Raw genomic sequence first — 25,159 nt, forward strand, 5'->3', positions numbered from 1 at the left:
CCCACTGTGACCTGTGACTGTCCTCTGGGGACGCGGCCCTCTGCTTTACATTAGTGGGACATAAAGACGGACTCGTATGGAACCCTCTCAAACAATGAAGATGCATTTGCTGATATTTTGGCGAAATTCTGCACATGTACAGTTGATTTCACGAGCCGTAGACGCACCCGCAGTAATTCAAACCAAACGTTCCTCCGCCGGCCTGTGGAAGTCCCTCTCGGACTCGGGTTTCAGGACTCTCCATGAGAAGGGTTGTACTTTCCATCACTCTCCTCCAGTTTTGGAGATTTTCGCTGCATTTAAATTCCATTTAAAACACTAAAGTCTGTTTACTCTTTCAGCCTGTTTCCGCTTCCACTGGAGCTGATTTTTGAGTCTTATCCTGTGCGCCGGCATTGTTTTGGCGGCGGCGGCGGCCTCACGAGGGGCCCAGACTCCACAGATAAGTGCATCAGCCATTACCGGGTTCCTCCTTCAGACCTATTAGGTCTTGCAAGGACTTCAAACACCAATTTGTTCTGCAAATAGCCCGTTCAATTTGTGCCTGCCAAAGAGGGACACCTCTCTCCCTCTCTGCAGTAATTGAATCTTCAAAGGGACATTTTCCTCTATTTCTGTCAGGTATTAGAGTGATGAATAGCAAACGGTCATTTGAACAGAGCGAGAGGATGCATGTTTATCCATTTTCAGTTAGACGCTCATCATGCGCCTCGATGATTGGACTGGAAACTGAATGGCAGCACTGCAGGATCCTCAATGGAGGATTTTCAATGGCAAGACAGACAAGCCATGCGCTAAATATCAGCCTTTTGCATGAAAGATAAATTCTGGGGCACTTGGCGAACGAGGTCTGGTGGTAATTATGTAATTCAGACATAAAGACGCCTCAGAAATGCTTGATTGGTAAAAACAAGGGACTCGAGTGTGAATTCTCTGCATTGATAACAACAAAACCTGCAACCCCCAGAGTCTGAAGCTTGGCAATGAATTTAAGGAGGCTTTTAAATCTTCCATATTTTTATTAATTAAATACACCATACTGGAGCAAGTGTCTCGGAAAATATCACAAATAAATTTCTCTTTCATTCAGCATTTATATGTTGGTGATGATCTCTACGTTACTGACTATGAGCAGGTTTCTTCAGTTTTCCATGGGTTGGGGTTTGGAAGGGGGGTTGGGGTGGGGTGGGGGTGGGGGGGTACTGGAGCTGAGTGCGGGGGGGTCAGATGTACTGTAGCCACGCCTGGACAACGACATTTACATGCATACTGTACATACATGGTAGTTTTACAAATACACCAAGAGAGTGTTCATGATTTGTTTTCCACAAAAAGCCACAGTATTTTTTTTTTAAAACCCCTTTTTCATATATATATACTGTAAAGACCACCAAAGAAAAAAAACACATTCCCCTTTGACAACACTTAAAATATAGAAAGTGGAAACACCATGTCGTTGGGAAATGAGGATAGAAAAGGAAGAGAGGAAAAATGAAAAGGTCCCGGTTTTCCCCCCAAAACGTCTTTAAACAAATACGCAGAGTTGAAAAGTCTGCATCTCTTTAACCTCATTAGTTCTCTTCCCCTCGCTTCAGTCACAACATCCCCTCCTGTGTTAGTTCATTTTCTCCTCCTGAAGAGTCTCCTTGGATTCACATCGCTCTCCTTTTCTTCTCTCTTTTTTAATTCCAAGGTCACGGAGTCCTCAGCGTCCCGATTCAGGTGCGTTAAGTGCAAGTATCCTCCCATGTTTGGGGAAAAGCCAAGGTTGGAGGCTGAGCGTCGGGCATGGGTTGCAGAAATAAAAGTCAGGTTACTGGTAGGATGGGCGGAGGGGTCCTTTAGGGCGGAGGGCCTGGGAGCACAGCTAAAAGGCCAGGGCGCTGCTGATCCACGCTGTCTCGGGTGACAATGAGTAAGGGCTAAAATGAAGGCACACATCCTGCTTCCTGCCCGGCTCCTGCCTAACACACCTGAATAGTGAGAGATGAGAAATAAAACATTTTTACATTTTTAAAAATCCAGGCCGTCACCATCAGATCACAGAATGCCATAAATGTTTCACCCTGATAAATCAACTTTGCACCAGCTCCCGTGTTTAATTTATTGATCAGCCAGGCTTTGAAAACCATCTGGTGTCCCATTTACTTTGCATTAACTCAAAAGTGCATCCATGAAGCGATTCTCTTCGGTATAATTAGACCCACGCTCCAGCATAACTGCAGGAGGTGTTCAGTCCTGTGAAACTGAATTCTCTCTTTTTTTGTACTTTCTTTATGATTCTAAGGGTGATTTACTTTTCCCTTCATCCCTCAAATCACTAGGAGGGCTTCAGTCTATTAGTAATTGCAAACTCCTACTTGGGGGCTAATTAAAGTGACTGACGCTGGGAGGGTCTCACTCCCCTGGGTCAAAGCAGCTCCGTATGAGAGAAGTAATTTGTCTGTTCTGAACAAAGAGATTAGGAAGAAGCTGGGAAGAAAGCTTAATAACTGGGCATCGAATGTCGTATGCCACGAACGCGGACAACACCAATTATGTCACGGCGAAATCGCACATAATCAAAACAGCGGTCAGACGATAACCCGGCGTTTCCGCGAGAGCGCTGACTGCTTCATTTTCCCTCTGCTAACCCAGCCCGTGTTTCTATATTCAATCTATGTTGTGCTGCGGAGGATACATGAGGTATATTGATTCTGAGGGCTGTTACCCGACTGTACGTCTGTGTTATTCGAGGCCGTCCAAATTCTGTTTGAGCAGAGAGCAACGAGAGTGTTTGTGTGGTGAAGCGCTTCAGCAGGATAATTCTCCTTATTTCACTCTCGGAGATAACAAAAGCATCCTGAGACTGTTCCACTGAGTAATGTGTCTCTGTTTATTTAATAATTCTCTCCCTGCTATAATTAAAGCACCAGGGCCAATATTCAGATTGCATTTTAGCATCAATAATTCAGCAGTTTTCACTACAATTGATGTTAGCGCATAAATAAACAATGAGGCCTCATATTTACTACACCAGCCACGCTGCAGGAGACATGGAGGGTGGGAGTAAGGACTTAAACAGACATTTAAAATTAAGCTAGATAATGCAACGGCTTTCAATTTAAATGTGAGGAGCTCTAAGAGCTCTAAGAGCTGATTTGTAGAAGTGACAAGCCCTTAAAAGGCCTGTGACGTGGAGGGAGGGGGGGTGGAAGGTGGGGTGGGGGGGCTTAATGGAGTTCTGCCTCTCCTCGACTCACAAAACCACTCAAGGTGAAATGCACGCTCCCAACAATGTAATTCCTCTTTCAGTCAGAGTCTGACACACTCCAAACACCTCCCATATCTGTGTGTGTGTGTGTGTGTGTGTGTGTGTGTGTGTGTGTGTGTGTGTGTGTGTGTGTGTGTGTGTGTGTGTGTGTGTGTGTGTGTGTGTGTGTGCAGACAAGGTATCAATAAAGCTCCTTGTTGTGAGGCAAAAATGATTATATCTGCTGCGGGCGGGCAGAATGAAGCTATCCTGAAGAATGAAGTTATCCTTCGTATATGATTAGGCCTTCTGTTTTGCTTTCACTGGAGGCATCGAGATCAAATCAGGGAAAGCCAATGATGACAGCTCTCATGATGTACTGGCTGCTGCAGCTCGCTGCCTGTGCTCAACCTCGGGCCCTGGATACATATTTTTGGCCTTGGAGTCATAACTTAGCCCAGGTGATCCGCTCTTGTTGATACAGGAGTCAAATGCTGTTTTAAACACTCGCCTTTAATGGCAGCAAGTGTCATTTTTCAGCACAATCGGGAGTTTGGCTCGGGACGGCGGATAAATTCGAGATGAGTCAAATGTGCTCGCAGAGTGAGGACAACGGCACAAAAAAATCATTTTCACATGTTTTGTGCTGACGGTTAATACAGATTTTCTGAGTGCGTGTCCTGCAACAAGAATGATGGAAAAATCCATTGGCTGTCTAAAAATAAAATTCATCTCTGCTCTGTAAGATTTAATATCCAGCGTGTGCCTCGCAGTGAATCGACGACATCAATATAAACAGAGTGAAAAATGTCGGCGTGAAAATTACAGATGTTCTTCTTTTCCTGTTAATGACTCCAACTGACTGATGACGAGCTCTTACTGACTGCTGCTTCGCTTTGAAGTTACCAGTCTCCTGCCCCTTCTCCGACTTTGAAATGAGACCACAAAGAGCCCTCCACCACCACGAGCTGCAGGGCGGAGGGCGGCGGGGGTCTTACCTTCTGATCGGGCAGTAGCGGGTTCGTCTGCAGTGAACTCAAATGGCCGTTGATGAGCGCTGTGGGTCTGTCGTGTTCGCAGAACAGGCTGCCGTTGATGTAGTGGAACCGGTCCCCGGGGACAAGCCGGTTCCGGCAGGTGGAACATGTGAAACACTGCGTGGTGGACAGAGAGAAGCCATCACAACCGGGCCCACGAGGCCGCGCCCAATGCCGTTATGAAATCACTCCTCGGAGCAAACACGCGCCGGCGATGGCGGACAGGTGGACAACACGAGGACGTTAATTCACAGCAATGAAAGACTTCTTACTAACTGATGGCTGGCTTGGTCGAGTCGCAGTAATCTGATCATCTGATCCAACCCAAGAAAAGAAATGTTTAACGTTTTCTTACAGCAGCTCGACTGTGCTGCTAGCTTCAAAGTCTGAGGCGACAAAGCTGCTCGACAGTCACGCGGTGACGTTATCGTAACACGACTTCACCCACTTAAAGCTGCGTGGAGGAAACCCGGCCTTACCTTGAGATGGTACACGTTGCCCTGTGCCCTCATCACCAGTTCACTGGCTGGAATGGACTGACCACAAGCGCTGCAAGCTCCACTGTTTCCAAATAATCTGAGAGAAAGGAAGAAGAAGAAGAAGAAGAAGAAGAAGAAGAAGAAGAGCGAGACGTGTTACTATGGAACCGCTGGCTGCATCTGCATAGATTTAGCCTTGAGTAATGGACTGTGGCATGCACACTTTTGTCTGCTGAGCGTCTGACTGAATGAGAATTACATCCGGCGATAAGTTCACGATTCCCCAGCTCCATTCCCAACGCGAAGGGAAACACGCAGCGGGAAAAAGAGAGAGCAGAACGAAGGAAGGAATAAGAAAATCATCACAACATCGACGGAAAAACGAATCGTGCAGCTCTCTGCTCTCCACCAGCATCCAGCACTGAAACTGCACATTACTTTTGGTGCACATTTTTTGCAACCTAATAATAACCTGGAACATAAGCAATCAGGAGCTAAGAGGATTTGATTGTACATCCAGGCGGAGACATAGTGCTTTTGCCATTAGGACTCCTGTGAATGCTCTGTCAGTGCCGTGTTTCCATTAGAAAGCCGTAGCTACTCGGGTTGATATATAATGTGCATGGGTTAACCTTTTCAATCATGGTGTCAACACTTTAGATTTGCTTCTGCTCATCTCTTTCGTCCCTAACCTTCTCTCTCTCTCCCCCCTCTCTCCCTCTGCCTCTTGATAATGAAATGCTTGCTCCAGCTTCCCTTCTATCTTCCTTCTGAGTCCACAATTTAGATTACTTCATCTCGGTGAGCAGCAAACTGAATGAAATTTCGATTTGAGCAGAAAGTAATTTACTGGGATCTGGACCCATTTGTCATCATATCTCACCGGGTGTTTGCTCTATCACTGCACTTTTCCTAAGCAATCAAATAAGAGCACGGCATCTGACATGCTCCTGGGGGGGGGGGGGGGGGGGGGTGAGAGAGAAAGGGATAGGGGGGAGTGGTTAACATCGCTGTGTGTGCATCAGATAAAGTTGTTTGGCTTAAAAAACAATTAGCCTAAAAAAGAAAAGATGTCAGAATGAGATTTTTTCCTGCTCAGACGTTCTTCAGGACGATTTTACGAACAGTATTTAACAAACTCACGCTGAGACGGAGCGAGGGAATAAATGCCGCTACCATCCCGACCATAACCCGAGCAGTTGTTAGATATATTGACGAACAAACACGGCAGAGCTCTTTGCAAAGGGACACAGAAATGGCTTTCAATAAGACAGCCGAGGCAGAAGCAAATTTTGTCTTGGCATCATTTGGAAAGGCTCCATCAAAACTCAATTTCAGAAACTAATTAACTGGAGACTGTCGTCACGACGCTGCCAATTCTCTGCTTTCACTGGGACAAACACGACGGAGGAAATGAACATATAGGCCTCGCTTTAAGACTCTTATGCTCGCGCAGTGTGTGGAGAGGCAAAGCGACCCTCCTCCCGCAAAACATGCTTCTGCATATCAAAGCTCCAGAATTCAAACTTTGCTGCTCCTCGTGTCCGCGGCAGATTCCTTCCCGGAGGAGTTTCCTCTGCGCGAGCGCTTCGCAGAGGTGTCGAAACAAAGGCTGCAGGACGTTGTCACCGTAGCCTTTGTATTTCACCACAGCGTGGAACGCGGATCAGGTTAATTATTTTACCAGGGGAGAGCTCTTGATAGTGTTTGATTTAAGGAGCCAAAGCCTTTAGGTGCTCAATTAAGTTGCTATATCGGTTTGAACTTGAGCTCTAATGGCCTCCTCCGCCAGTGACCTACAGCGCTGAAGTGAAGTAGACACCCCAGGTCAGTCTAATTAAGGCCAAGGGACTCTTTAATTGCAGTGACACATCTGGTTTCAGCTTCCTGCTCCTAAAGAAACCAGTGGTTCGTACTATGTTTCTGGAGGATGGTTTCATCGTGATTTATGTCTCCTCCCCCCGTGGATCTGACTTTGCGACGACCAGCGGCTCTGATTAAATTAAATAACAAAGGAAAAAACACATTTGGAGCTGTCTGTTGTCTATATGGGCAATGACTATTGGATTTCATTTCAGCACTGACTGCCAGGTGAAATATAGCATGGCTGGCTGCTAGGCTGTCTGGTAAATGCAGACCTCATTCACCAAGGCCTCTGAGTAGGGTAAAATTACCCCACAACAATGATTTCTGCAACACAGTCCATTAAAAATGCCTCTCTACATCAGCAGCCAAAGCACCTTAAAAGCACTAGGCCATATTGATACTGAAGCGGGGCTTTGCATAATGGCAAGAGCTGCATTAGAGAGAAGGGTGGAGGGGCCGGGGACCGGGTGGGGTGGGGTGGGGTGGGGAGATTGCGAGGATGAGGGAGGGCGTGCGTGGATCTGTGTTGTGTGTGTGTGTTTTGGGAAGAGGGGGATGGGGAGGTGTGTGTGTGGAGGGTGGAGGGTGGGGGTGGTGGGGGTGGTGGTGGTGGTGGTGGTGGTGGTGGGGGGGGATCAGCCAAATTACACTTGGTTAATTCAGAGTAACAGATCTGGCCCCAAGTGAATTGAAGGCCTTGAATTAATTCTGTTATGACAAATCAAGATAAACGTTTCCCCTAAATTGCATGCGATTTAATTAATTTCTGAGATCCTGGTTTTTTCCCGGCCTAATAGTTCACATTCTCTCGTGCTGTCATAGTGCTTGAGTGGGCAGACTTCAAAGTGATATTAAATAACCAACTATTAGATTTACCTCACACGTTCTATTGGAAAAGTGCCATTTAATTACCTTGGCTTATTCAATTAAGGGGACAGCATTCTCCCTGAATCCAGCAGCCACGAGTAAATTAATTCTCCGTCTACGAGCAGCCCACAGAAATAATATCACCTCCAGCTTAAAACAACACCATCGCCACAGCAAATGCAACTGTGGCTCAAAGTTTGACATTAAAGCGTTTGGGGGATGAAGAACAGGGCCGGCGCTCATCCTGTGGCGTTTGTGAACGCTCCTGATGATTGATGGGAGGTGGGGACGGTCCCGGGCCGGGCGTACGCCCCATTATGGCTGCGATGCTGCGATGCGTTTCGACTCTTGATCGATCAGACGGGCATTTTCATATCAGCTGTGTTAATATGAGTTTGGAGCCACAGCTTGAAACGTATGTGCGGTTTAGCAGAAAAACGAGTCTGGCCCTTTAAGATGAGAGGGAAAAAAAAAAAAAAAAAAAAAACAGCGGCAAATGGCCTTCGCAATAATCCCTCTTCTCTATCTGTCTTTCTCTCTTGCTCTCTCTCAAAAGCCAATTTGGTTAATTAAATGTTTTGTTTGCAGTGTGGCTCTCATTCATTTCGGACACGTCATTGGGAGCGGATACAAGCCAGGGACCAGATCTCATTAGATAAAACCCATCAGGACTAAAGGAAATGGAGGGGGACTATAATTAAAGCATTTAATTGTGTAGACTCACTGTCACATGTTTTTTCCCCGCTCCTATCTTTATCTCTACAGAGATCTCATGCTTCCATAATATGCGTTTTAGCTCTTCCACCAAGCATGCTCTCATTACAAGTGGAAAGGTGTATCCACATTTTCTCCCCTTCCAATTTTAATTACGTTATAGTCCCATTATGAATGAAGTACCCCATTGACTTCCTCATCCTTTTTATGAGGTGGGTGTGAGAGCGCACAGGCACGCTTTAGATTCTGAATTATCCGAGCACATTTAACAGCAGCGCTGGAGCTGACTGTGGCGCGACTTCCAGCTTTTAGACGATTAATGCAAAATAACTGCACCCAAAACTCACATGCACTAATTCACATGTGCTCACAACACGTGCTGCACTGGTATGAAAGCGATCTAAAGCGCTGGAGGATAACAGTCAAAAAACAGTCAGTTAAAAGGGTTAAAATCGATGCCGTTACTGCGCCTGAGGGTGATTCAGGAAAGTATCTGAACTCTCTGTAAACTGTCTTCGCCGTCACATCAGGCTGCTCTACATTACCAGAATGAGTGTCGTCAATAAGCTGTGGTTGGGTGTCTGGCACACCTACTAGAATATTTAAAAAGGCTCTCCCTGCAAATTAAATGGCGCTTTTCTGCGATATAAAAAGACGCTGGTCTGCGCCCAACGCGGACTCTCTACGTATGTTTTGCAGAGCAGACATAAATCTTACAAGACCAGTTTTGTGTCCTTCAGTTGACCATGAGCAGCGAACAGGACAGACATGCAGACGGCCTGCAGAGCAGAGCATCGCTTTGTGCTCTGTCAACACGCCAGCGTGTTTGACCTCCTTCAGGGGAGACCAGGGAGACTCGGCCAGGACGCTTTGATGATGTTAGTACAATCTGAGACACATGTTCTGCAGAAACACACCCAGTCCTGCTGATCGCTGCCCGTTTCTGTCCCTTTCTAACATGTCCTTTCTTAATTTATTGCTGGACTTTTAAAAGTTATCCGGTTTCAGAGAAAAACAATTAAAGGTTGGTGTAAGTATTTAACTTTAGCATCAGTGCCTCACATGTTCGCTAACAGTGATAATCTCCTGAAAACTGGTGTGAATTTACCAAACGATGCACGAGTCTTTTGCTCACCTGATGTAGTCGTTTCTACAGAGGATCATGCCGCTTTTTGTGTAGCACGACGTGCCGATTTCACCCAGCTGGGCCTGGCAGCAGGAGCACTTGAGGCATCGGCTGTGCCAGTAGCTGTCCATGGTGTAAAGGAGGAACCGGTCGGCGATTTTGCCCCCGCAGCCTGCGCACCGCTTCCAGGACAGAGAGCCCGTGCCCACCGGCGGCGGCTGGCTGCTGCCTCCGGGATTCACCATTGTCCCTAAAACCACAGAAGAAGTGATGTTAACCGGCTGCACGTCTCACCCGGAAGGCTGCCGTTCACCAGGCGAGTCTTCCTCTGTTTACCAGCAGCTCGGGACCTGGCAAAGGTCAGAGGACTGAGTCTGATCCCTGCACAACAAGGTCATCTGTGCCACACGCAACAAGCCAATCTATCAATTATCCCGTTTCAAATTCGGCCCCTCGAACGTCTCGCTGCGTCTGCGTGGTCTTTGATGGCTGCAGGCTGCAAATCGCACCAAAGCACAATAGCTGATCTCATAAAGGGAACAGTTGTGAGTCCTGTTCTGCTACAAGAGAGCTGCGAGTCATTTAGAGGACTAATCTGTCCTTGATCTCTGTCTCATCCCCGCGCCGTGGCTTCATCGGACCCCTCATGATGAATGTCCGTTGACTGATAACACCGGCAGCCACAGGAACAATTATGCAGCGCTGGCTTTTGTCGAGCTGTCCTAAGAAATTCTAAAAAGCACAATACTTCACGGCACAGCTCCTCACTCTGCTGCAGGTTGAATAGCTGGAAGGTGGTGATTATTGGCGAGCACAAAGGGCCGCTGCATGAAAGGGCTCGAGCAGAATCGGCTTCTAACTGGCGCGTGAACAGTTTGGCTCGCCGCTTCTGTGTTTACCAACACTTGATGCTCGCGTGGCCTTTGACCCCAGCGCCTAATACGAGCCGTCCAGAGGCGAAAAACTGATATTTAACGGCACTTTCACCACAGACCTGCTGCAACGACGCTAAGTGTTCTAATCTAATGCAATGCAGACATTTTCAGCCACGAAATTAGCGTGGGCTCTTTCACATGTAATCCTCTCCAATTTGGTCGGGCAGCAGACTACATGGATAAAGCCAAATCTTTGTTGAAAGGCAGGTAGGCTAATTAGAGTTGGGGGAGAAGGAGGAGGGAGGGGGGCGCACACAGAAAAGCATTCAGTAAGCCCATTAGTGATGGCTCTTAGGGACAAACCACAGCGTGCCTTAGTGCTGATTAAATCTAAAAGGAGATGAATCAAAAGGCCTGAAAGTGACTCCCTGGATAAACAAGACGGACCATCGTCAAGTTTCATTCAGAGAGGAGATTCTTTTTCTTTTTTTTTCGCTCAGGGATGGAGGGGGAGGAGGGGGCTTTTAACTTAAATGGGCTAACTCAAGTAATTACACGGGCAGGCAATTTGGGAGCAGAGACCAAGTCATGGAAAGAGAGGAGAGAGAGAGAGAGAGAGAGAGAGAGAGAGAGAGAGAGAGAGAGAGAGAGGAAAAGAAAAAACATATGAGGCAGCCATGTGCGAAGAGGTCCTGCGCGCGGCGGCGGCTGCTGCTGCTTTTAATGGAAAATGAAAGAAATGTAGCATCACGATGGTGTTACTGCGGGTTAAATGCGTGATGAGGAGGAGGAGGAGGAGGAGGAGGAGGATGTCTGAAGAATAACAGGCTATCAAATATCACCGCTAGCATTCTCCAAAGAAAGACAAAACCAGAGAGACACAAGTAGGACGAGGACGTTTCTGCGGAGAGAAACCACAAATCAAGAAACGGAACAGCTGCAACATCAGCGGACACCCACCTCGATGGTCTCTTTTCAGGGTAATGGCTGGAAAGTTAGCGGCTTGAAGCGCAGGTAGGTGAACAGGTAGGCGACAACAGTCCCGTCCCCCCCCCCCCTCCTGAAAGGAAAAAAAAAAAAAAAAGTACAGGTACGACGCGGACGCACTGTCGCGCGCGGCCGGCCTCCAGCGCCGAGGGCTCGAGCTCGGGTCTTCACCGGCGAGCGGCGGAGAAAATGGAGTTATCAGATAGTATTTCCACTGGACGGCTCCCGGTTCCGCTGCTGCTGCTTCACCGCTCGCGCTTCTCGCTGGAACAAAAGGAGTCCATCGCAGGCCGTGCTGTCAGCTGCGCGCGTGCCGTAGTTCCTCACACCGAGAAGTGCGTGTTTTGGAGAGAAAGGCAGAAAAGACGCGAAGAGGCTGAAGCTGCGCGTCCTCCGCTCCGCTCTCCGGGTCCCGTTAGCTGCTCGTCTACATGTGTCGCTGACAGGAAGAAACCTCCAGTAAAAACCCCTTTTAGCCGCGTGACGAAGGTGTCGCCGCAGCCAATCGGCGCGCAGCCCATTTAAGAGGAATAACAAATCCAGCCAATCGGAGGGAGGGGAGATGGACTCGGACACGCAGAGGAGGATGGAAGCGGAGGTGACCGGCGGAGATGGACCCGAGAGAGGCGAGGGACACGGCGAGGGGACGAGCGGCGAAGGGACGCACTTAAAAAAGCTTTTCAGGGTTTTTAAGGCTGGGGGGGGGGGGGGGGGGGGGGGCGAGGACACACGTGTGACAAACATACTCTTAATGAGTGTCCTCTCTAATTAGCTGCGACACTAAATCGTGTAATTTATTCTCCTCTCTATAATAAAGTGGCTGATTTGCTGTGATAACTTCATATAATCCTCTTTAAACCGAAGGGCCTCCATTCTGCTTGGATTCACAAATGAACATTTTCCTAAAAACAAGTTGCATGGCAACATCCGGTAAACTACATTCATCTCACGTCTGAGTTTAATTAGTTGACATTCAATAACTACTTAGTTTACCGAGGGTGACTCCAACCTCTGGGAAATATCAGGCCTAATAGCTGCGTAGTGGCGCCATCGTCTGTCACTGGAAATAATCGCAGCCAGGCCTGCTGTCGTTTACAACCTCATTAAGCCTCAGGTCATTGGTTTCAACACCTATTAAGGCTAATCTGCAAGACCTCGATTTGGCTGAGATCCTTTAATTCATTCAGCCTCACAGTTTTAGTTTTTCCACCATCATTAAAACTTCAAAGACAAGATAAACTGGAAGCGATTGCAACACCTTCTCATAAAAATAAGGTGGTGCTGACATGTTCTCCGGCACGATGTTGAAAGAGGAGGGAGTTCCTCCTCTTCTGCGTTCAGCTTCGAAAGTGCTGCAGTGTCGCAGCCTGAAGTTGTGAAAGGCGAGTGACGTCTTCAGCTCGGCTGGAAAAACTGTTGCTATTGGAGAAAAGTTGCCTCGGAGAAAAGTTGCTTGAGATTCACTGGGTCGAGCGGTTTTACATGACAAAACAGCTTCATTATGAGATGCCCCTGGCTTCATTAGAAAGACATCAGATGTATAAAGATGATCTTTTTCTTGACTTTAATTGTTTAATTATTCTTGCAGCTCCGAAGAGATCGTGCCGCATCAAGCTGATTTCCCTTTGGCAAAGCCGATGCTACTCCACCTTGGTTTGAGCCTCGCTCTCCTGACACCCTCATCAAGCCTCTCACTCAGCAGAACAAAAAACCACAGAAGATGGCAAAGAATATCTTTTCCACCAAGGAATGATTAATTGATATAAATGATTAAAACAGTGGGAAATTATGAAATGGATTTGAAAAGGGGCCTCACAGGAAAAGCTTTGTTTGTTCCAGGCCTGTTTTAATGAGCTTTTCATAACTGGGCAAGAGAAATTACTCTGCGTGTTCTTTTTCTGGAGCTCTTTTGCAAAATAATTACGGCTAGTTGAAGTGAGGAGGAGGAGGAGGCGGTGGAGGGGTCAGGGAGCTCTGAGGGGGAGACGGACTGGGGATGAGGAGGAGTGGTTCGGGGGGGGTGTTCCCTCAGAAATTGATCATCTCCTTTCTCCGCTGAGATCTTTCAGTCCTGTGGCAGTTTCCAAGCAGCTGCATTATGAAGCAGACCAGATAAAAAAAAAAACAAAACAGCAGCACACAACAATATGGCGGAACACTATTTCAATGTTTAAACAGGGACAAGAGAGCGTCAGATGTGGCTCGCAGTGTTGATACTCCCCACAGGGGTGATCTCACCGAGATGAAAAGGAGACCTCGGTGCTTCATAATGAAGCTGCTCCTCCTGTGGGAAAAAGCAGGAGAGCCACATTCAGCATGGTTAACTTCAGATTGGGATTCACTCTGCGTTATATTCTATTAACATGACACTGAGCCACAAAGAGGCCGCCTTCAGTCTGCGAGTTTACACACTGCAGACAATCCTCAAGCCAAACAACACGCAGGTCACCGCAACTTCCTCTCGCACACATCTCGTAAGATCCCACTGGATTGTTTACCGCAGCGAAGTGCGGCCTTGTCTGCTGTTTGTGATACAGCGCTCGCTTTGCCGTGTGTGTGTGTGTGTGTGTGTGTGTGTGTGTGTGTGTGCTGTCTTTTAGAGAGAATGATATTCAGTTAGCCGAGCCAGCTGATGAGGGAAGATTAGAGTTCAGATTATCTGCAGATAGAGACTGACTGAACGGAGGATATCGGACTCGGCGGAAAGATCTCCAAATGAAATCTTCTAAGTGACTGGCTACTTACCTAAAAACACATTAGGGATATTTCCACATTTTGGAAAACACGCTTATTCGCTTTCCAGCCAAGAGTCAGATGAGAAGATCAATACCACTCATGCTAAATATGAAGCTGAACCCACGGCGGCCGCTTAGCTTAGCATAAAAAGGGGAAACATGGGGGAAGAGAGACGGTGGAAACTGCTGCAGCAGCTTCAGTATCGATTTAATGTCAGTGTGGTGAGTCAGGAGCTGGAGTCTGGACATGGTTAGCCTAGCTTAGCATTAGGACAGGAAACAGTCAGCCTAGTTCTGTCTAATGGAAATAAAATCAACACTGTAATTAACACTTATATTTAATCTGCACAAAAACAGTGAAAAAAATGACAAAATATGTGGTTTTATGTGGATTATGAGCTGTTATTTATTGGCCTGGTGCTGGTGGATTGATTTCAATACCTTTGGTCAACTGTTTACTCCTGTTTGTCCAGCCTTAATGCTAAGCTAAGCTAGCTACGTGCTGGTTGTAGCTTCATATTTCCTGTACGGGCGTGAGAGGGGTGTCAATCCTCTCAGATAACTTTGGGTAATTTGACAAGAAAGCACATAAACAAATTTCCTAAAATGTCAAACGATTTGTTCAAACCCTCCTGAAACATTTATCAACTACGACAGTTGTTATTATGAAAGTGTGACAGAAAGTTCGATAACAGAAAACAAAGAAAGAAAACTTCTGGTGCTTTTGTGGGACGCTGTGAGACCACATCCCATTCTCTGCAGATCAATACACTCCAGGTCAGAGTTATGGAGACTACAGTCATGCGATGTGTAGTTGAAATGGCATGAAAATAAGCACATTCAGAATGACTAAATTAGTGTAATCAAATCCTTCAATCTGAGTTCATGGCTGTGTTGCTTTGTCTTGTGGTATGTTCTCTGTACTCCTTCCACTTTCCCATGTGGTTCCAGCTCAACTTGGGTCACGAAACAGTGAAACAGCCAGAAGTGTTTTGTTCAATACCCCCCTCTCAAAATATGCCTCACTTCATTTATTTGGTGGTATTGATCATGTTCATTTATCGTTTGTAATTAAACAGAGAACAAGCGAGCTTAAGTAAATAGAAATCAACAACTCAATAAATACCCCCTGAGTGTCGGCGGGTTTCTGTGAAGCCTGGGCTCATACTTCTTGATTTCATCAGCTCCGGGCAGTGCAACAGAATGTGTCAGGACCAATACAGCGGCCTGAAGATCAGGAGATAAAACAGAGAAACTCAAACAAATATTGCACTTAGGGTGACACTGTATGCGAATCTAGAACAGATTATGGTTCCCTGTATTCGAGACATGTAGTACAAGTCACGCGCAGTACAAATGAATCAGTACAGAACAAGTATACGCAGTATTTACTGGCTTTTAAAGGGATTGTTCAACATGCTGGAAACGACGCTTTTTTGCTTCCTATCTGAGAATGAGATGATAAGGTTGATGCTATTTTCATATCTGTGAGTTAAAAACGGCCCCAAAGGGAGGACACCTTTAGCTTATCTTAGCATTAAGACAGGAAGCAGGGTGAAGCTGTTGTTGCATGGTTGTAGTTGTAATTATAGTTATAGTTGTAGTTATAGTTATTGTTATATCTATAGTTGTAATTGTACTTTTAGTTACAGTTATAGTAATAGTGATAGTTGTAGTCGTAGTGATAGTTATAAATTGTAGTTATAGTAGTTACAGCTGAAATTATGATGGGTTGGCAGTTATAGTTATAGTTGTAGTTGTAGTTGTAGTTGTAGTTGTAGTTATAGTGAGGGGTTGCCAGCTACACTTAGTGAGCACAGGGTTTGCCCTGATCTCTGGACAGGCCCGCTGGGACCAAACCTAGCAAACTCACGCTAATGATAAAACTTAAAGCTGCTATAATCAATATTTCTTATGTTAAAATGGATTAAATAAGTAAGTGTAATGTGAAAACAGTCATTCATAGTGATGAGCCGAGAGATAATTATCACCTGATATTGAAGTTCCCCTCAGCGTTTTAGCGCCTTTCAGCTCGTTGTTTTGGTTTCAGGGCCTGCAACGTTACTGGTTCGGTTCAGTTTCACCACTCCACTGTTTTCAACAACAAAAACAAACTGCCTGTTCAATGCCAATCATCAGCCACGCAACGTGAACACAGCGAACACAGCGCTCTCAGCAGTTCCCTCAGGACATGGTGGAAACAAAAATAGAGCTAAATGAGGGTGAATACTGGACTTACAAACACAACCACAAATGAATGCTAATGTTGCTCCGTGCTGTGCTGGATGTGTAAATAGGCAACTGTTTGCTAACAGATCTGCATGTCAACTTGAAAGGACATAACATAACAGTGTTGTGTTTACAGCTCGTTTCTGCTGCCAACAAACGGCCGCAAGTGGCCAAAAATAAGTGAATGCAGGTTTTAGAGTTCTGTTTTAGTACAAATGAAAGAACTGACACTTCGGGCAAAGCAAGGCTAGCCAGTTCCCCCGCCTCCAGTCTAAAGCTAAGCTCGATGAACCAGGTCCCAACTCCAGCACAATACACAGACGTGAGACTGATATTCTCGTCTTATCTCACTCACTGAAAGAAAGCAAATACACGTATTTCCCACAATGTTGAACTAACATCTCCTGAAGTATCGTCTTCCTGTGTTTTCCCCACGTCTTTACATCGCAAGTCCCTGCAGTGTGGAACAACATACGCTGCCTCTCGGCCTGATTTGAGGTGCTTTCAGGTGCTCGTTGGTGCAACAGGACTGAGCTGAAAGGCTTCAAGAAAGGCAGAAGTATCCATAGTGAAGCAAATCTCAACATGTGGGTCGAGAAGCAAATCAAGGGGGGAAGCGATCGCTGTCGATGTCTCTGTCTTTGTTAGATGTTTTGTCACAGAAAATGCAAAAGTAATTCCGCAAAGCGTTCCTCATTTGATACCATTCTAAACAAGAAGAGACTTCAGTTCCACCAAATTAGCTCGACTTTAAGCTCGTGTCTGTACAGGATTTGGGCTTCAGGAGCAAACATTTCTATAATGAACCCATCTAGTCTGTCATGACATTTTCCTATAAATGTAATGGATTTTGTAGGTTTTTGATGGATCAGGGTGCACATTTACAAACACACCAGAAGCCCTTGACAATAATGAATGTGCACAGCAGAGCCAGAAAGCATCTCAGCGATGGGGAGAGAGATGTGGATTGATGGAATTCACAAACTAAATGACAGAGAAGCAAAAACAGCCCTTCCTTTAAGTGCTTTAATCGTTGGATAATTGCTTCTACACACTATTTCAGACTCTCTGCATGCGCACACATGCAAACACAAACAGAACACCATGCGCTGCCTCTAACAACACTGCTTTAATGAAATGTCGTGAATCCTTAATGAGTCTCAATGTCTTGTGATAAATTTCATAATTATTCAACCCCACACAACTGGAGTGGGAAATTCATCAGTCAAAGCAAATTAGTAGGGATCCATTAGAGTTCAGTGTCTTGTAGGGACATTCACTTTATTAGCTCCTTACACCCATTGCCATAATTGGGAGCATATTTCATTTGGCTCTAACCCCACTTTGCAGAATGACCGCTCTTTCCCTTTTTTATTTACAGCGACATGCTCTGCACTGCATCCAGCCGCCGCTCTACACCACAGTACAGCGTGGGAGACGAGATTGTTCCTTTGTTTAAACCGGCTGTGTATTTCAGAATGGCGTCACCTCGCCTCCTCCCAATTCGCTCATTTTTCTTTCAGTAAGGCACCGTGCCAGATCTACCTGGTCCATCTCTTATTGATTCATCTAAAACTTCAAATGAAAGAAGTGGTTAGAAGCAGCGATACCAGCTCCCTTTAATGTAGATTAAAACAAGCCAATAATGAAAGAGGGTTTTGTCTTTTTGCGAGGAGGCCGCGGCCTCAGCACGCAGCTCCTTGTTGATCAGTGGCACACGGCGAAGGGGATAATTTCTTTAGGATGACTGATGATGGCTTCCACTCACAGATGCCTCTCTTGTTTGTCTTGGGGCTGCCTCGGGGTTTGCCTTCCCCTCGCCCCTCTACCCTCTTGCTCTGACAACCTGCAGACATCTCAGACGAGCGCCATTCTTCCCACAGAGACACCAAGTCTCAGACATGGACGAATGGACAGGAAAGCCTGTCTGTTCGGCGTCGAGGCCGTGGAAAAGTGATGGCGTGGAGAGGAACTCCATAGTGGTTCAGGAGCTGGTTGAACATTTGTGAAGATGCCTCTGTGAGCGATGAGATGATGGGCTTTATTCTCTCAGAAAGCTTGTAGCTTTGGTTGTTTGTTCAAATGGCTAAAAAACAATCCACGTTCACTTGACAAGGACTTTTTGTGCCCGTTTGAATTCTGTCTGTGGTTTTTCTTATTATAGCACAGCAAAACCTCACTGGGAGGAAGTCAGCGTGGACGATTGTGTCAATAAAGCACGTGACTCGTTTCCTTCCGACAGTCAACGTCGGCTTCTTTGAACCATGACCACGACCTTCCTCTAAGTTTAACCAGTTATTTTAACCCAAACCACACTGCTTCTCTGAGCTTAACCAAGTAGTTTTTCTGCTAACAAACAATAAACATGTTTATGCTTCGGCGCCGGCGACAGCTGTGGACGGAGACGTGCCGTTTTCATGTTGTCCCTCCGTCTCGTGAATGTGACATCTCAGGAACACCTGGAGGAAATTATCACATCCACCACAAATGTCCACATGGACTCGAGGATGAACTGATTCCACTGTGACGGTCAAAGATCAAAGACTGCATGAAACACACAGAACACATTTTTGACATGAAATATGACAGAACTTCACACAAATGTCTCATCAGGTCAAATGAAGTGATGACATTTTATGACCCAAAGCTCAATTTCACTGTGACATCATAATATTGTGCAGAAACACATTTCTGGCCATTGTTCAACACCATAGCTCAGGACCTGAAGGCAGATTGTGCCCATGTTTCACATTTGGTCAGATGCTGAGTTTTGTCTGTCCTCCTTCAAACTGAGCTGGTTGTTCAGATCTTCTGTGCTGCAGGTTGAAGATGTTTGTGAAGCGTCCACATTTTCCAGTCTATAGCTTCTCTGCAGCAGCATCCATGTTTGAAGTGTTGTAGTCCAGCAGAAGCTGATTGGCTCTGCTGATATTGATCTTCAGGTGACTGTCGTTGCTCCATGTGATGAAGCTCTCTGTCAGTCCTCTGAACTCCTCTGGAAAAACAGTCTTTAAGTGAAGACAGCATGTTTCTCACAGGATTCACTGGAATCATACATGTCAATACAGTGAGGACTTCTGTTTCACCCAAACAGTTTTGTATCTTTCATTACATTTGTCCAAAGTCTTCACGACATATATGAGTCTGGACAGACGTGCGTGTAAACTGCAACTTGACTGGCTGGTGGAGGCAAACATCTGTGAGGCAGTAATTCTAGTTTATTGATGCAAAGTTTCAACTGACAAGGTCTCTCATTTTCTTTTGTATGCTCTTTCTGTCCTGCATCTAAACCAAAACAAGCCTTAGCTTTGGACAGTGTAATTAGTGATTTACTTATTTTGAACGACTTGTCAGTATTTGCGTCTTGTTGCAACGTGACCCTCGCCGGTCAGTTGGCTGTTTTGTTGTGCTTGAGCTCATTTGGTGTTTTTGTGGGCACCACAAGCTGGGGTTAGACTTGTTAGCATTTGTGCTTGTGCACAGATTAAGGACATCAGGGCTTTTATTGCTGGGCGTTTTGATCAAAAACAACCACATATTGAACGGTAGAAATACAGCATTCACGTTTCAAAATAATCTATCCGACTGGCCAAGGTAGCACCTTGCTGGAAAATGTTGTATTTCGTTGAGGTTCGATCGAATGTTCTTCCTTTTGCTTAGAGCCTGTGTGTTTTTACCACTGCTGCGACAGCAAAGTGGCCTCGTTCAAATGACTGAGGGGCTCCATTCTTTCACGCAAGGCTGAAGTCTGTCTGACTATGGTCACAAACAGCTGGACTCATATGTTCTTTTACTTTAAATGTTATGCACGCGCTCTATCAATGACTAAGCACACAGGAAACTCAATCAGGAAGGCCATCATGCTGGCCAGTCTCATTTATTAAATCTTTGTGAAACAGTAATATTAACAGGTCCCGATCAATGGCATCTGGATATATGTCTTTCATTTTTTTCAGTAAATGGACTGCAGGATGAGATACTGCTTACATTTGAAGGGCAAACCTTTCATACTCAGTGCCAGTTGAGGCATTTTCTGAGCTTTCGGGGGGCAGTGAACACTCCCGCAGCAGAAGGCCCTTCACGGAGGCCTCGCTGTAGTGTCTCAATCTCATTCTGCCCACATCATGGCCATGTTTGTCCAAAGAGCCTCCACTGTGGAGCTGACCTGATTGGAAGGTAATAAAAATCTAAGTCGAACAAAGGAAAGAAATAAGCTACATTCAAGCACGCACGCACGCACACACGCGCACGCACGCACACAGAAAATAGCACCCTTATCATCCCTGTTTCATTTAGAGTTGATTGCTGTCGGATTATAATGCAATCACCACGCTGTGTGAGCCGTAACTATGGGAACTGGTTTTAACTGTTTATCTTGCCAGAGATCTTAATTTAAGTTTGAACACTCCGGATCACTTAGATGTGAGAGACATGGGAAATTGACAAAAAGAGGACAACAAAGAGAAGGGAGGGGACGGGAGCTGTGGAAGAAAATGGGGAAACAGACACTTTCTTGTTCTTTCTGTTGTATTTCATATGCAATTTAATTTGTCTTACAGAGAGAAAATCAATTTATGATGACAATCCACGGGGCAGTAATGAAAGCAGCGGAGCTCCTCTGCCATGGGAAAGTTTCTGCCGGAGAATGCCACTAATCTTGGCAAAATGAATCATTCACACTTTATTTGGACATCTGTGTTAACCCCCCCTCCCCCCCTCCCGACTTTCATTCATTTGTGACAGTTTTATTACAACTCGTGCAGGTGGCTGGAGGCTCGGGAGCCAGAAGGAATGCCGCATGGAGATGGTCCAAGATGTTGAGGAGCTGTTGAGTTTATAATGGTGTTTCCTCTGTGCACTGTGGCCGTCACTGGACTGAGGACACTCGCAACTAAAGTACTGTCTGTACCTGAAAAGGCATATGGGACAAAACAAGTTTCTGTCCTGCTGCAGCATGTCTCCTGCTGTGCTGCAGTCCACTCTGCAAAGATGTTTGACTTTAAGGTGTGAACAAACCCAGATTAAAGGCTCCGAGGCTACGACTTTGTGTAAGCCTGAACTAACTCCTTCTCAAATACAGGAAATTGCACATGCAGCCACAGTATCCATCGTGCAGTTTGGGACTCAAAACAAGCAGCTTTATCACCTTTTTGGCATTCAAAGAATTTCTGCAAAATGTCTCCGAGGGGCCTTTGTTTTGAAATTTGCTGGAAAACTGATATGACCATTTTATCGATTTGTCTTTTTCATTTACTTTCAAAACTCAATACTTGTGTTTACTTTAAGGGCACTATCTTAAATCTGCAATAATCAGTGTTTGTATAATAGGTCAAATGAATATGTGTAAAGTTACAGGAAGAGGTTGCTCTTATCAAGCCTGTCATCATATGCAGCTGATGTAGCAACTGAAATTTAATTGTATTTGTCTGGTGCAGCATACTGCACATATCTGCTCTATAAATCACTCAGCCCATTTTCTCCTTTGAGAAAGAAGATGTGAAACTTAAAGGGAGAAATTTATATTAATGGGTTACGTGATGGTGACCCCTAATTTTGCATTAATTTGTCAGCATGTGGTTGATTCTCTGTTTAACAGCCAGTCAGATGCTAACAAATTACACGTTAGCGTGCCTGCTAAAGTCTCCTGATTTTGAACAAGAACACACATCTGTTTTAGCTTGTTGAGCGAGTGACCAAACCAACATTCACAGAGGAAACGTGCACTGCTAGCATCAGTTAGGTTTAGTAGCTAATTAGCAGCTTGGCTATATAATGCTAACTGAATGCCACCAAAACAGGCAACACACTATCATCTCGTAGTGACCTCAGCATGATTAAACTTCATGGGTCTGTTCAGGCACTGATGGCACTTGGTTAACATGACAGATTATGGTCTGTTTTAATTTGTAAAAAGTCAGCAGCTGTGACGACCTTAACCAAAGTGCTTTTGTTGCCCAAACCATAACCACAGTCAGGATGCAAACCCTTTCTGGAGTCGAAGTCCTTTAAACGGCACCATTCACCCTGACCCCCTGTGACTCCAGAGCGGTATGTAAACCTATTATTGACTAAATGTGACTTCAGTTGGACCTTTAGTCCTGGTACACGTGGTTACTGGTGACACCAGGAAGTTTGAATCGTCCAGCGCAGCACTCCATTCAGCTCTGTGCATAGCCTCCTGCATCGTGTCCGTTATGTGTTTGTAACGTTTCCTGTCAATTCGTTTTTCTTGTTCAGCATTCACTTTAGCGTGTAGTGCCGCAACAAGTGAAAGCATCACGACATTCTGCGCTGATTCAAACTCAGTTCTGCTGTTTTACTGAACTCTTGTTCTGTCTGCTGCTAGTTTCAGTGTTCACGTTCAGTTCAAACAGAAGCACGATGTCTAACTGACTCTGAGGAAAGGTAACTTTTCAAAGTCTTTTTTCACCTTTTGAAACCTGCTTTTGTTTTTTCCTTGAGTGTTTTTTGGGCCAGTAATCTACTGTTAACTTCTCTGCACTTGTCATTGCTACCTTTGTTACAGCTAGTCTGTTATCTTTCATGCACTTCGCTGCATCGACCGAAACAAGCTAAATGTCATTCAAACTAGTCTCCCTTTTGGTACAAGCTGATCAAATAAAAACAGTGAGGAAATGAGGAAAATACTTCTTCAATTAGGCTTTCAATTAGGGATTTCAATAAGGCTCAGCTGTTGTGACTGATGTAACTCAAATCCAGTAAGCGCTCACTGGTGGCCATGCTGGAAAGCAGCATCACCCTTTCACAAGCCGGCAGAAATACTTTTACTTTCCATTAATGTCCATTAAAAGCTTATTCAGTCTATACAGAACAAATGTAGGCTGCTCACTGTTTAAACATGTAAGTCAGATGATCAGCGCTTGTTGCACAGCGTGGCTTTCTTTTGATTGAAATGAGCCACAATGGTTGCTATTTCTTTTATAGCGATGCCCTCTGATGAATTCATTAAATAGTGTTTTAATGTCGCCGGTGGCTTGTTATTTATCCAGGAAACAATCATTTTGAAGAAGCACAGGGTGAGAGCAAACATGGGTGGATAAAACCGTCCTGTTGGGCTTTATGCATGACGCACAGATCTCCCTCTACAGGCTCACCCTCATTCAACAATGGGCCGCTCCCATGTTAATGCTAATTCTGTATAGATTATGTTCATAGACGTCTTAGCGTAAGAGTAATATTTCACTGGCTGCCTACGTTATTGGAAGAGGCAAATCACATGCAGCACCTTTAATATTAAAGCAAGTGGTTTAGTTGGCTACATGTTCATGAGAAATGATAATCCCTAATTAATCCCACAGCAGGGAAATGTGCAGTATTACAGCAGCAAAGTGGACAGTGATCGCTATTGATCGCTGACCTCGTCGCTTCAACTTATTTCCATTTCACACTTCAGCTTACAATTCAGTCTACTTGTGCTTCAGTGAAAAAACAGTGCATAAGTCAGAGGAAGTGGTGTAAGAAGCATCAGTTATAAAACGCAGCAAAAGTAAAAATATAATAAGAAAACAATACAAAAAGAAAACAAACAAAACAAAACAAAACAAAAAGTAAAAATATAATAAGAAAACAAGATAATGGTTGAGTTACATGTTACTGCACAGAGAGAACGTTGATAGTGTACATTTAAAGCAGAAAAAGTGCATTCACCAGAAATGACCATGTTGCACAGTTTCTGACCTGATGCAGATGTTAGACTTGAATCAGACTCGCGACCAAAGACTTGAGACTTAACTTGGACTCGTATAAGATGACTTGATCTCTGTCCGACACACACTGAACAATATTAGAACACAAAGTAACTTGTACTGTTTATACTTTTACATTTATATGAGCAACTTTTTATGGGAGTAGCTTTTACTTGAGTAAAGATTTCAGTACTGGACCACCACTGTTCATAGCTCAGCAGTAGTTATCACATCATGGCTGTTTGTGTGGATTTCGTTGTCTTTTAGGAGTCACTGTGCTGCTCAGCTGTCAGTTCAATTTGTAAATTCAGTCTGATGGGTAAAGCTGAAAAAACTGCAGCCATAAATTGGACTAAAATCTTTGTTTTCTTTGTTTCCTGCTGATCTCTTATATCATCGTGGTGCTGGTTTTGTCTTTAACTACTATATAACCATATTGACCTTAGTTTAATAAGCTGAAGTTGATTTCCGGTGACACCTCAGTGTGAGATTTCAGCTGTATTTGTGTAGCATTACCTGAAAGTCTGACTTTTTCTTTATTAATAATAATGATAATAATAATTTTAGCATTAAAGTGGAGCTGTGATCGTGAGTGAAAAACACAGACAGTTCCAGTGCTGAAAAGAATTCATAATGCCCTCCAGCCTCGTGAGTCGGCTGTTGGGTGGGTCCTTGAGCTTAAGTCTAAAGCCTGCACTTTAAACGTCTGAACAAGCCTTTATCAACAAAATGAACTTATTGGAAGTTTTAATGAAAACAAGAATTTGAAAATCTCCAAATGGGAAATCGGCTGTCCAAAAGAATTAAAAACTTGGAATATTCTGAACATAAAGCCATTCATTTCCACCTGCCTACACCACTTCCTCTTACTTATGCACTGTTTTTTCACTGAAGCACAAGTAGACTGAATTGTAAGCTGAAGTGTGAAATGGAAATAAGTTGAAGCGACGAGGTCAGCGATCAATAGGAAGTTAATTAATGAAGAGTATGCAGTGTTGTGAAGTATGGATTTCCGATTGCCTATGATTGTGCTCCAATCATTGAAATGTCAGCAGCATTACATCTGAAAGAAAATCAACCTACCTTTAATTTACCTTTCCAATCTAATAAATGAAAATATTTAGCTTTGCCCACAACCAACCACTCACACTGAATATGCTTTTCATTCCAGACTGCAGAGTTGACCTGTGAGTGAGGAAATGAATGAATGAAGTTGCAGCATGTCATGATTAAAATCTGTTGCATTACGTCTTTGATTGAGGGCTGATAATGACGACGAGTACGAAAAACATAATTTTCAGAGCTG

The 25,159-nt window shown here is 44.8% G+C and overlaps 1 protein-coding gene across 1 annotated transcript; it reads right to left on the reverse strand.

Moving 5' to 3' along the window:
* Positions 1-1,154: 1,154 nt before the first annotated feature.
* Positions 1,155-11,621, reverse strand: lmo4b (LIM domain only 4b). The gene is made up of 5 exons (XM_070961317.1): positions 11,157-11,621; positions 9,331-9,571; positions 4,749-4,845; positions 4,231-4,386; positions 1,155-1,973 (listed from the first exon to the last, which is right to left on the reverse strand). Exons 2-5 carry the CDS (start codon positions 9,564-9,566, stop codon positions 1,965-1,967), a joined length of 498 nt encoding a protein of 165 aa, XP_070817418.1. The 5' UTR covers positions 9,567-9,571; positions 11,157-11,621; the 3' UTR covers positions 1,155-1,964.
* Positions 11,622-25,159: the final 13,538 nt, after the last annotated feature.

This window comes from Chaetodon trifascialis, chromosome 4 (assembly GCF_039877785.1).
Source record: "Chaetodon trifascialis isolate fChaTrf1 chromosome 4, fChaTrf1.hap1, whole genome shotgun sequence".
NCBI lineage: Eukaryota > Metazoa > Chordata > Actinopteri > Chaetodontiformes > Chaetodontidae > Chaetodon > Chaetodon trifascialis.

Coding starts and splice junctions, on each gene's coding strand:
- lmo4b (XM_070961317.1), bottom strand. CDS start 9,566: ATGGTGAATCCCGGAGGCAGCAGCCAGCCGCCGCCGGTGGGCACGGGC. Junction 4,846..9,330: donor TGTAGAAACGACTACATCAG/GTGAGCAAAAGA, acceptor CCTTTCTCTCAG/ATTATTTGGAAACAGTGGAG. Junction 4,387..4,748: donor GCAACGTGTACCATCTCAAG/GTAAGGCCGGGT, acceptor TCCACCACGCAG/TGTTTCACATGTTCCACCTG.